The following is a 13,541-nucleotide window of genomic DNA, read 5'->3' on the forward strand; positions in this document are numbered from 1 at the left end:
AAAATCACAAGAAAAAGTCAGTTTTAGAGCACAAGGAATGAGGACAAACTCTTCTCAGTGTACAATATGGTTTACCTATAAACCTCCTTTCACTTAAGAACTTAATGTTTCAGTATGCTGCTAAATGTGAGGTTTCCATCCTTGAAGCAAATATGGAGGAATGCTGTAATACAGGAAAAAAACTGACTGAAGTAAACAATACCGTATCATTTTTAATGGAACTACCATCAACCATGGGAGTGTGGTCTGCCACAACAAGAAAAATAAGAGTCCAAGGAGAATAAGGATGACCAAAGGCTTAGAAAATAACCAAGCATGAGCAAGAGRTCAGCTTCCTCTGATCGAGGAAGAGGAAACGGTGAAAAAGTAACAACACCCAACACATAAATAGCTTCCCCTTGTTCCCTGTATCTGGAGTGCTAGTCTGCACCTTTCCTAGGGACACTGAATGCTTCCTGCTCYGTGTTAGAGACTGCAGAGTTGGCACAGATGTGTAGGATGTGCAGTATCTCCTCTTCACCTGTCCTGCCTATAGCAGCAGCAGGACGCTGGCTTTCCTCTCTCCATTCGTTCAGGAGCACCACGACAGTAGAAGAAACAAAGCTGCCTTTATGAGGGAAAGCCTTCAGTTAAGGAAAGAAGGAAGCTGATGGCACCACAGAAGAGCTGTCTGTACTGTGGGAACAGCTTCAGGGAGAAGAATGACAGTAACTGTCGAGTAAGGTGACAACAGTAGGTTTTATTGCACACCAGGGAAAAGAAGAAGTTCAGAGATAACATGCATCAGTCCTAAAACCTAAATTACCTCCCCACCTTGTTTATTTTCCTAGTTAAACATTTGCAAGGTGTACAAGAGAGTTCCTCTGGAGGACAAATGGCTACCTCTGTAGGTTTTCCAATAAGCTTGCTCAGTATAGCATCTTGGAAAGAACAGTGATCTCCTGATCCTGAAGAAGAGGCTGTTTTCAAACCTATTTCCTCTTCTGAGAAGACAGAGGGTGGGAAGTTTTCCACACACCCGTTTGCAGTAGGTGTTTAGACAAATGCTGCTAAGTTTGTCATATTCAGGACTAATGGATTCCCTCCAACCCATCTAAGACTGGTCTAGTACTCTGGACTACTTAAAGGATAGACTAGCTGAACAGGATGTCAACATATGAGACCCATGGCTATATTCAGCTCTCTGCAGAGGTTAAGCAACAGAATGAGAGCGCTTTTCCAGTACATGGGGTCATCCTCCCCCTCCCATGAGAATGGAAACAAGCCAAGACAAAATCTACAGCAACTCAACTCAGAAATTGTCTCCATTACTTAAAGGCTCCAGTTTTCAGTCTCTGGCTGTTACCAAAGAGCTGACTGCCAGCACCCTTCTCCAAATTCCTCCCCTCATCAGCACAGTCACAGTAGAGTGAGCACTGCGCCTAATCAGCAGTTGGTAGGAAACCAACACTACTTGTTTTCTAATATTTACATCACTGTCTTGCAGTGCTTTTCACACAAATTCATCCATTTAGAGCATCTCACAGAAGAAAATATACTGCCAAATTTGACTAATTTACCACCAAATAGTTCCTCTCTGTGAGAATGACTTTCTCTGTTCCCAGGCCAACCTGCTGGTTGATCCCTGGGGCCGGGTCTCCAGCTGCTCACGTTCACAGTCAGCAGTTTACCTTTGCTCCTCACTCCCACACCACAAATGCTGCTTCCCATGCCTGCTATAACAAGACCAAACTACAATTATAATGTGTCAGAAAAACAGCAAGATAGATCAAGGGCTTCACTTGCACATAGCTCCCTGCAAAGGGAGGGGGTTTGTAGGTAATACTGCCAGAGCAGCTTAGAAAAAGTAGTATAGGCAAAACAGAAGGAGAAGCAAAAGAGTTCACAAGTCCCATCCATCTGACTCAGGGGAAAATATCTTCTGAACCTCAAGCCTGGCAATTATTTAGTCTAAATATGTAAACAAGACACATACTAAATAAGCACCTAAGTTACTTAATCTATAAATTATTCATTTTTTCTTCCAAGCACCAACTGCAAATGTTTTGTAAGAAAATTTAAAATCTCATTGTGTGGTCAACTAAGCGCAGCACTGAAATCTCAGGGCAGAAATTATTTGTCATTTGGCATGACGAGGACTGCAGGATACACGGTCAAGGTGTAAGGAAGCATTTTAAGTGTCTTTTGATCAATATTACCCATCAGATTTTTGATACTGAAATCCTTTAACTTTTTTAGTTCTAGCTGTTTTTCAGATATTTATTCCCTGCTCTCTTACACTTTTTTTTGTGGTAGAGTACATAGCATGCCCATACCCATAAGTCACTCTTTCCAGTCATGCTATCCTACGATGGCTTTAGCACAACTAGAGAGATATGAAAAAGAGATGCAAAGATAATCTGATGTGACTGTCATGCAAGAAAAAGCTAAATAGATTAAGACAACATGGGGAACATGGAGAAGAGGAGATCCGACAGACCTCTACAGCCCTGTCAACTGTGCGACTATGAAAATTTTTACACTTTTTTTCCAGATCAGGAAGCAACAATGAAATTATCAGACAGCAAAAGAAGTACTTTTTTTCCCTATAGTTAGTTAATAACTGCACCGCAGAAGCCATTGCTATAAAAGGTTGCAGCGGTTAAAAATACAAAGTCATTAGGTTGGACAGATCTTCCTCAGATTCAATAAAGTGTTCTAAGTCTTATGTTTTCATATCAGGTGGCTAAATAATCTTCTGCTATATATTTTTAGTTTTCTAAGCACAGCCCAACTCAGCTAAAASGCATGTATGGTCAAAAGTCCAAAAGAGTGTTCTTTTTTGGGGAAAAGCAATCAATCAAACAAAAATGTTTCCTCCTAATATCCCGATAGACTCATTCTATTTGGGGGGCTCTGCAGGGTTTTGAATATTTACTTGAACACAAATGCTGGACCACATCTTCACTTTTGACTTAAGTAATCCCTTCTATGCTTTACACCCACATCCTTGAACTTTCAGTTTATCCAACTTCCTAATTATTTTTCTCCTTTTCTTGAAGTCTCATTAAAATTCAAACTGTTAATTATATCCTATCACCTACCTTGTAATTCAAAAAGAATTGAATGAACACATAATTGCTCAGTTTAACATTACTATTTGCAAGCAGCTTCCCTAAATACATCTCCTGAAAGAAACTGATTTTAAATTAGCATTGCCTCTTGTTCCTTGTTTGATAAAGAAATATCATGTCTGAGAATCCTCAGGCCTTGCTATTACTGTTGGCACTTTTTTTCTAATCCAAACACACACAAAAAAATGTGTGCAAGTATAAAGGAAATTTCATAACTATTTTTGCTATAGACTTTTAAAGATTATTGTTCTCTTATTCAAGTCAGATTTGGAGATTTCTAACAGATCTTCATTATTATATCTGCAATKATTTTCTTCTTTTTCCCTCTAATCTTTCTTCTATTTTTAGCTCTCTCCTCAGTCACTGTATGTCTAGAACGATTAGTCATCTATCATATGCCTGCTATTGCTGCTAATGCCCAGTTACATGACCCAATATCTCAATATCCCCATTTTATTTTCCAGCTTCTGTATCTTTGTGTAGAAAGACTTCCATTTTTCTTTACAGTTACATGASAATTAACAGTCAGAAAAGTCTAAATATTGGCCAAACGTACCATTTTACCAGCCATCCTCTACTTTTCTGATTATTCTATCTTTATTTACCTAGTTTCTATCTTTCCTTAATGTGCGTGAAAAACAGAAAAGCCAGAAAAAAGCCTGAGCCTTGGCTGCAGAAGGCTGATATATGGAAAGACGTTTTCTGCACATGAATGATACCTACAAGTTAACCATTCAGAAAACAGGCTTCATAGGAATATTCCCTGAGCGACCTGATGATTATCCTATAAATCTAATCACCATTGCTTCCCCCTTAGTTAGAGATGCAAAAGCTGCTCGATAAAGGCCTGAGCTCTAACTTCCTTTAATGATCTCTGCAGCCTGATACTAACACCCTTTTCCATACACAGCACCTGTGAATCATTTGTTCCAACTGGAATAAAAAAAATATTTCTTTTTATAACTCCCCATTTAGACCATCTTCAACCTCAATTCCAAACCTCTATTCCCAACAGACACTGAACTCTCTTTCTGTCTTTTCTYTCATAACATGCCTATTTAATCCGCTAGTAACAACACAGACATACCTCTTCCTAGTGTCAGAACTGCTCTCTTTTCTCTCTAGCAGCCTATTTGCATGTCACGCCAACTTTCCCYCCCTCTTGAATACTCCTTTTTTATTCTCTGTCAAATTTCATTACATAATTGTCTCCTTGGAGCAGCTTCCCTCCCCGCCTCCCCCCGCCTCTTTTTCCTGGCCATTTCTATCAGGCAATTCTGCTTGTTTTCTCCTCCTATTATAGCTCTGGAAAGACTATGTCTCAATTTTACTTTTCCTTTGCTAGGCAATCCTTTCTTCTTCCTGGTTTCTTTGGTCACAGTTTTTCATGAATCACATCAGCATCTCTCATTTGAATCCTGTACTTCAAAGGTACAAGGAGCAGCTCTTACACTAGTCTTTATTGGCTATGCTATATTTTTTATTTCTCCACCGCTGTCACATCCATCTTAGCAGAAAAGAGACTGAGGGATGAAAACAAACCACAAATGAAAAGAGCCTACTTGTAAGTTTGCCTGATCAAACTGCCCCATAAGCTCCAGTAGATTCCTGTTTGTTGGCCTGTTCATTTCTCCCACCACTACCGATTTAAATCAACACAGCCAAGTTGCAACTGCAGCAGCCAAGCAGGAAAGCATTAAGCACGCACCGAAAGTGAGGCAATAGTTGAAGATGTTGGCTTTATCAACTGCTGTAGATGCCTCCAGAAGTGAAAATGCTACTTGCTCTGCCACTCTCTCAGGTAAATACAGTTTTTTTCCCCCTATGGTTTGTTCTCAAGTTTTAATAGTCACMCTCAAGATGATTTATACCTTCTTGGACAAAGGAAAAATGATTTCAAATACTGGTGACACTTCTCACAAGTAATGTCATATCACCCCTCTAAATAGGTTCAAGTGAGCATCTATAAACTGCTTGTTTGGTGCACAGTATACTTSCCATGTCAGCTGAGCAATGGACCACGAGTAGCACTCCAGGTTCACTCCAAATACCTATATATAACATTCACCTCGATAACCAGTTTAAGTCCCAGGTGACAGCTTTTTSTATCTTTTCCCAGAAATTGCACCTATGCTACATGTCAACAAATTGCTTCTCTATGTTTCAGATAAAAAGATTCATTTCTAAATGTCATTTTTACTCTGTTTTTCACATGCCCATGCTTTTCCCTCAAATCTATAGCTTAGAATCTCCTTGGTTACCCCCAGCTAAAAAGGCTAATTGAGGTTGGCAGAGCAAGAAATAGGAGAGAAAAAAATGGAGAGTCTGGATGGGTATGAAAGAAATACTAAATGTTCTCTAAGAACCAGCAGCACCCCTTTTACATAATTGAAGCTATGTGATGAACATATATAAAGAATAACTAAGTCAGCAAAAGAACTATATGTCTTGCCAGATATAATTAATTTGATAGCAAAGTGCTAATTACCTTTCTCGCACGAACTCTGCCATTTCTTTCTGCATCTGCTTCCCTTTAAGTTGCTTTTGAAGAAGAATTTCAAATCCTGATACCGTATTATTCCCTTGTGAATCCTTTTTATCAGCCTGGAAGGAAAAGGAAGTTCAATGAAAAAATATAGGGATCAAAAATATATAGAAGCAGTTCTGAAAGGCCGTCTGAGCTCTCCATAGAGCAACTGGCAACACAGAACAAACTATATCAAAAACTATTTTGCAGCAAGCACCTCCTGTGATATAAGCTGCTAACTGCAACATCTCAAGCTCTCTCAGAGGAACGTATCAACAATTTCTCTTTCCCCCTCCTTTTATTGCCAGATTATTATTATTAAAAGAAAAAAAAAAGCAATTTTACAGATATCTTAAACTAGCATAAGACTGTGCTGCAGCCAAAAGAGCATTCTTGCCTTCCCTTCTGCCCATGGCCTTTCATACCTGATAACTCCCATGGGCTGGCTCCAGCAAGCATGAGCCCTGAAAACTCAACCCTGCAAAAAAAAAAAAAATGGATCCTGGAGCTAACACAAGGGAGCTTACGGGAACACAGAGCTGGAGGAGAGGAGAGGATGCTACAGCCCCTTCCAGTGGCAGCACAATTAGAAACAAGATTCARCAAACTGCAAAATTCTACCCTAGCTGATCTGCACCCAAACAAATACAACCAGACGGCAGAGCTTTACTGTGAAACAGGGTAAAGCAGCAACTTGTTTAACAGCTTCCTTCACTGCAATTCATTCTGTCTTTCACTGTTTGTTCACTGCATTTGCTCACTACCCTTTTCACCCCTTGCTCCAGTTGACTTCAGGATGCTACAACAAGGAACAACAGCCGTTTCCTCTGTCCATTCTTTTCTCTCTCTGCTTTTCATTAGATCACAGCTCCACATCTCACCCACTTCCAGCACACAGGTTCAGAGAAGGCTTCCCTACGAATTTTCCCCAAGAATCCCCTAAGAATTGCAGCTTTTGCTCCAATGTCTTGAGTGCTGTATATACACAGAGAAAATGCCACATTAAACAATGCACGACACTAAGATGTATGGCTACATGCAGGCCTCATGCTAGATGTTATGCAGCAGGACAGTAMAGCACTGAGGCAAAGGGATGAGTGGATCAGAGTAGAAGACAGTCAGACACAGGATCACAAGGCTGAATGAAAACGAAATCCTGGGAGTAGAGCTAAGGAAGGATAAGAGATTGCAGAGCAAAGGCCATTTTCAGTCAAGCTCCACTGAGAGCAATATATGGCCAAATACAGCTAAGAAGCCAAGCAGTGACTTCCTTAGGTGGAAAGAACCAAACACAGCAGTCTCTATAAAAAGACATATATGCAAGAAACAAGCCTACAAGCCATTTCTGTCTCTATGGCTTGCTAYAATTGTAAGGCTGGAAGCAAGTGAAGAAACTGTCAACTTTGACATAGCAACATAATCACTTTTAATTATGTTAACATAAGCATTTACAATCATTTTAGTGCATTTCTGTAAGCTGCAATTCATCATAGTCTCCTGTACAGACCTAGAAATGAAAACACTGAGTACCTAAGAGGGGAAGAGTTGTCAAAGCTCTAACAAGAAAATATTTTTTTAAAAGAGAAGTCATATTTTAAAAATACAGTTAATTGAAAACACATTTGTAATACACGGAATATCCATTGTTGAGGTGAACAATTTTGAGGTTTTCCTCAAAAAAGGTGAAGTTTTCTAGTAAAGGACTTTTTTATATCAACTCCATGCTTAAGGACAACTATACCATCACAAATGAAAGCTTAATTCAGGATCCTGCCTTTAGCAATGAAGCTAAGAATAAGAGGGCATAAACAGCATACACAACCACTGCAGATTCCTTGTGCTGGAGGCCACATCGAACAAGCTGATTTAAGAGCTGACTTACTGAATTTAATGAGCCTGTCCTTCACAGCTCTTATGCTTAAAAAAAGAGAAAAAAAAGAAAAACTACTAATCATTTGGCCTCCAGGCTAGTCTGTGGGAATGAGTAGTACAGACTGATGCATTCACAGAGTTCATGACTGCCTGTCTCAAATCTGATACCTCTAGTTATCATTGTACATACCTAGCTCTTGCCTTCTGAGAAACATTGCCTAAATATTCCCTCTTTATCTATCTCTCTATCCCCTCTCTCTCAAATTGCACACACTTTTGAACTGAGATACTGAGATATTTAGTTTTTCCCACATCTTTTCCATTTCGTGAGCAAAGCTTCCAGCTGGACAAGCTCACTCTGCCTTTCTGGGCACTCTTCAAATAATTTTCCACATACTGAGAGTGGCTGGTTGGTTTCTGTGCAGTCTTCAGAGGGCTTCCTCATTCTGCCCTAATGCGTGGAAGTTCAGCCCAAATTCTTAAGTGCCTTTTAATACAAGTCAAGCTATTTGTTCCACTTTTGCTGAAGCTCAAAAGCTGCAATATGGCATGTGGCTGGCTGTCTGCTTACCCAGAAATAATCACAGTAGCTCCATTCTGAGGGTTTCAGCAACTGCTGCTCTGGCATTAYGTCAGGGTGGGGGAAGGTCACACAGTTTATCTTAAGAAAAGAAAAAAGACAGTTAGAAGGCAGTGAAATTTAACTGTTGAAGAGAAATGTGCAAATAAAAGCTTATATAAACACACTCGAATCAGGAAATCTACTGTGAATGCATGTCAGTAAAGAGAAATTAGTTGTTGCATGGAAACAGAAAACAAGCATTTTCAGAAAGTCCCCCTGAGCAAGCTGTAGTGTCAGCTTCAAGAAAAATAAAACTACCAGCTTCACATAAGGAGAATTTCCTCGTTTCTGAAAGCTRCTATGCAAGGAGTCCTCCTAGATTCCTCACAAACGTGACATAAAAACAGGAACAAGAGAAATGAATGTATTTAAAGAAACACCTRATAGTATCAAACGCAGCAAACACTGAAGCCACTGCTAATGGAGTATTTAATCAGAAAATCTTGATTATTTTTGTTTTCTACAGAATTACAGAAAAGGCATTACTTCTTCAGTGCACACTCCTTCATTCTGTCTCAAAGACCTATTCAGATGAAGGGGATATTCCTGCAAAAGGGACAGAAATGCTCTAAAATCAGCTGATCTCCAGTTTGCAAAAMCACCACCTTGTGAAAACACATTACACTGTTATTAGACAAGGCATAAAAAACACTCAAGATCTCACTAAGTTATCTCACCACAAAACATATCCTGATAAAAGCAGAGGGTATACAAAGAGTATAACAACCACTGCAGAATAACTCTAAACTTAAGCTCTTCAGGGGAAGCATCAGCAAGAGTCAGTGTTCAGTAAATAATCCCGTCCTAAAATCCCTGTTGAGAAGGCACATTAAAAGCAGTCCCTGTTACCAAGCCAATAGGTTCATTAGGCATGATTGGTTCTTGTATACTAATCAAGGGATTAAGAAATTAGTGATGGAAGAGACTCACATATGTAACTGTGCACTTCATCTCTGCTTAATTAAATGTTCAAGGCAAATCCAAGAGCAAAGTTGTGGACAGGGTTTCACAGACAGACCGYGGGCAGTACTGCTTACGTGCAGTAAATCTGCCTTTAGGCTATTCAGAGGGGATCAAAAACACACCAAATGCTGCAAAGTGCTGACCTGGCATAAACTAATAATGGCAGCTCAATGTACTAGTTGATACAGCGCTCTTCCCACACCTCGCTTTGGCTCCCTGTTGTTCACTCACGCTGAAGTTTCAGTGGCTGTCCTATATGCAACACAACAGCGTTCTGACAGACTCTTCATCCCTCTTCTCCTAAAAAAAACCATTGCTCCCACATGTTCCTGCAGCAGAACCTATGAGGAATCACAAAACCTCAACTCACTGCAAACTCTTCTGCTAACACTTCCCCACGGCACTTCTTGACCAGGTATTCAAGGCTTCCTATACGTGATGGTGTGCATCAGTAAGGAGTCACACTCAGGTGGGCTTGCCCAGACTTCAGTGAAGAATTTCTTATCGTCATTATCCTAGGCTGACCTGTCACCATCATGCTGTCGAGCACAAAGGCCATTTACAATGCAGGTTTTACAGAAGCAGCCTTCCATCTCTGCTAACCTGTTACTCTCCTGCCTCTTCCTTACCAGCTCAGTTAAGTTACTGAGCTGCACTGAAAGCCCATCTTCACCTTGGTTTTCTAGTTAGGTAGGTTCAGTTATCTTCCATTCTTAATTTGGGGAACAGTAGACCTAAAAGCCTGTAAACAGAGCCTATCATCTTTCTGAATAAGCCTCCACATAGGATAAAACCCAGCAATATGTACATCTAAACAGCTACGAACATGTGCCACTTCTCTGTCCAGATGCAGAAAGAACCTTGTGTCAAGCCAAGTTCAGAAATGTACTTAATGAGAGGACAGCTTAGCCACAATAGCAGGAGACGTTACTGCAGCCATGGCACAACACTCAGGAATTTGACCACATGGTCCCAAAGGCTACGGAAAAGCATATGGCAAGTGTGGACCAGAAATACACCACAACAGGTGCCACAGAGCTCACGTGCCTCGTAACATTGTGTGATAACAAGCAAATGAACATCACTCTTAACTCTGAAAAGGAGGAATGGGACAAATGCCTGTCCAACAGTCCCCAGGCAGGTGTCCTTGCACTCTCTCTTGTATCCAGTTCAAATGTAACCTGCAATACTATGGGTTGTACATACAAACACACACAGATGTAAAAGCATTATCATGGGAGCTTGATTTTTCAGAGGACTAAGGACTTGATTGGCCACTTTTCTTTTTGTGCACGTCCAGAACAAGGAAAGGTTTCTTGAGCAGCTCTCAGGCAGTAGGTAGTTAAAATATAAGGAGCTGCAAAAAAAAAAAAAAAAAAAAGTCTTAAGTTTAATACCCCATATAAAAAGGTTCACTCTTTTCACTCCCTGCAGAGAGTTTTTGAACCTATCGACCTCAACTGTTTCAAAAATACCAGCTAAGAACTTCAAACCAAATTGCTGCTTTCAGGGCACAGACAAGCAGACAGCCTCTGACAAGCTCTGACCCAGAACACAGAGCTGAAACAACACACAGTGACAACACACCTTACAGGTAAAAAAGGTTGCATTTTATAACATAAATTACCAGGACAGAAAGCAATGGAGGGCAGAGTAACCAAATCTCCCTCTCTATCTCTCCCTCTATCTAATCTCCCTCTAGGAAGTTGTTCTTCCTAGACAACTTTGATTTTGGAAAAAAGAAGAGCACAATAGGACTGAAGAACACTTTGGTACTACCACGTCAGTCTCACTATTGTTTTTTTCTTTTGATTGATGCTAAAGAGAGACAAAATATTCTTTTCAAACTGCAGTCCTGACCTTTACTAATCACCTTATTAAATTATCAGTCCCATCTTCCACTTCCTTCTCTACTGACCTCTGATCTCATTAATTCCACATTTGATGGTGGATCAGGTTAAGTGCAAAAGCCAAATTCACCCAGCAAGACAACAGAAGTGCTAATAAATACCTTTCAAAAGTAGTGACTAAGGCCTGCATGAAAATCATGTGGGAAGTGATTTTTGCAGCTATAGTTGCTAGCAAGAAACCAAGCAAATTAAAATACATACCTTGACCTAATGACAGGGTTATAGAACTTTAGTAGAAAACAAGGCACTATGATTTGCATTATGTTAAGCAGATTTCCCTTGGACCAGCTCAGATGAAAATGAACCTCATTATGCCATTAAAGCCTCAACAACCYGTTCTCTAATAAAAATGATTATGTTGTCATCTTGCAACAACACAACCTCAGTTGAAAGACATCTACAAGGYGGACTCCAAGCATACACAAAACAAACTATCAAAAGGAAAGCAACCCCTACTTTCAGCTGTCTCYGAACCCTAATGACACCGCAATATATTTGTCAGAGCCACTTGACTGGCAAGATTATAAAAATTTACATAGGCAGAGAAAACATTCTGCAAAAACATGGTGACAAGAAGACTGATGGAAAATAAATMATTAAACAAACAGACAAGACAAGCAATACTATTTGATGCATTTCTCTGTCCACCAAATTCAGAAAATAGGTGAAAATACTTTTGCCCCTATACCAATGAAGATCAAAAGTAATTCTTCACAGATATATCAGTATTCTGACTGATACAGATCTTCTTCTGAAGAAGATCTGTAGAAGATCTTCTGTAGAAGAAGATCTGTAGAGATCTTTTTCTGTAGAAGAAGATCTGTACAGAAGACCTGTAGAAGATCTTCTGTAGAAGATTCAGAAGATCTTCTTCAGGCAGATCTCTTCCCAAAGATCTTGGGAAGGCTTCAGCATAAACTATGTCTTGAGAAGCTTTAATGCTACCAAGACAGGGAATGCCAAGCATGCCTAWATTGAACACTGCGCACCTGGGTAACTTATAGCTTTCAAAATAGGGAATGTCTGCAGGCAGCTAAAGCCATCCATAAATTCCTGGTATTGGTTTTCCTAGCCCAAATTGTTTAGGAACCCAAAACTTTTATCTGTAGAGAAGTCCAAAGATTATTTGGTCAGTGTCCTAACACCAAAGCAATGAATTTTTGAAAGATTCGGTCTTATTATCAACTCCAGAGTGGAATGGAGAATGGAACCGAATTACTAGCAACCTCATACTGTGGTAATCATAGATGCAAAGCACAGCCACATAAAACATGAAGCCATTACATGTAGGTTACCTTCTCTTCCCATTTGCAGCATGCATTCAGTTCTGTGTCCAACATAAGTAATATAAATGTTGGCATTTTCCGTATCATGCTTTTCCTTGTTAAGGCACCCAAGTGTTTTTCAGAAAGAAACCCACACATAAGTGATTTATCATGCAGAAATGTTACGTTATCAGATACRCTTCAAATGAAACACAGGGCCTCACAAATGATGCACATGAATTATAAATGTGAACTCTGTTAAAATTGCAGCCTGAATCTTGCCGCCACAGAAAGATGCAGTGGTTCACACAAATCCATCGATGTTTCTCATGCCCATCTTGCAAGATACCTGCTGTTGAACCTACAAGTTATGATGGCTAAGAAGGATCCTGATCCAGCACCTACAGCACAGAGGGAGAAAGACAGGGGGAATGAAGCCTGGGAACAATTACATGCTTGAACTGGCTCAGGTACTTGAGGCCAATACTGTGAAAAAACACAGGCTGTTTCCTACTCTCCTGCTCCCACCTCCTGCCATGTTCAATGCTCAGCGGTTCCCACCACTGTCTCACCACTGTCTCAGCTGCAAGGAAGAGATGTTCTCCCCCAGCACCATACAAAAAGTACCTGGACATTTCCTTGTTTATGAATRTCATTTGCAAATATTTTCATTTTTACTAACAAACCTACCCAAGGAAACAACTTTRTTTCTTACAGAAAGAATACTATCTCCACTGTATTGCTATGAATAACATCAAAAATCACCATGGGATCCCRTTTCACAAATTAAACCTGGAACTAGAGGAAGAATAATTCCTGTTCATCTTTCCTTCCTTTCTAGCCTTAGTGGAATACGGAAGAGGACTGCAGCATGTGCAGAAACAGCAGATCCTAATCTCTGCAGGACAGGGACAGAAAAACGAATTGAATTCAATACCCAGGAGTTTGCCAAAAGGTCTTTATCAGTAAAATGTCTCTCATCTACAGTGCAGGAGCTCCAGCTTATTCAAGTATCCTGATTAAAATTTGGGTACATTACATGGGCAGAAAGATGACTCCTCAGGGATCAGATAGCAAACCATACAGGTTAAAACTAACAACATGCACCTCAAAACTCAATCTGAAAAAAATGAAAAATCAATGCAGACAACAGGCTTACAATTCTGCTTCCTAAGTGAGCATCAGTAATTTGCACAAATCACAGTTTCATAATGGTTCTATGATATAATCCCAGCAGGGGGTTTTCTTTCCAAAGAAAGCAGGGAAATG

At 40.0% G+C, this 13,541-nt stretch overlaps 1 protein-coding gene across 1 annotated transcript in view; it reads right to left on the minus strand.

Moving 5' to 3' along the window:
* The window catches only part of GAS7 (growth arrest specific 7), a 45,985-nt gene that overhangs the window by 9,422 nt on the left and 23,022 nt on the right, over positions 1–13,541 (minus strand). The window contains exons 5-6 of the mRNA XM_026047001.1: positions 8,084–8,173; positions 5,602–5,717 (exon numbers count right to left, since the gene is read on the minus strand). Of these exons, the coding sequence (XP_025902786.1) occupies positions 5,602–5,717; positions 8,084–8,173 (206 nt within the window). The remainder of the gene's footprint in view (positions 1–5,601; positions 5,718–8,083; positions 8,174–13,541) is intronic.

This window comes from Nothoprocta perdicaria, unplaced genomic scaffold, assembly GCF_003342845.1.
Source record: "Nothoprocta perdicaria isolate Ctin4 unplaced genomic scaffold, notPer1 scaffold_469, whole genome shotgun sequence".
NCBI classification, from domain to species: Eukaryota; Metazoa; Chordata; class Aves; order Tinamiformes; family Tinamidae; genus Nothoprocta; species Nothoprocta perdicaria.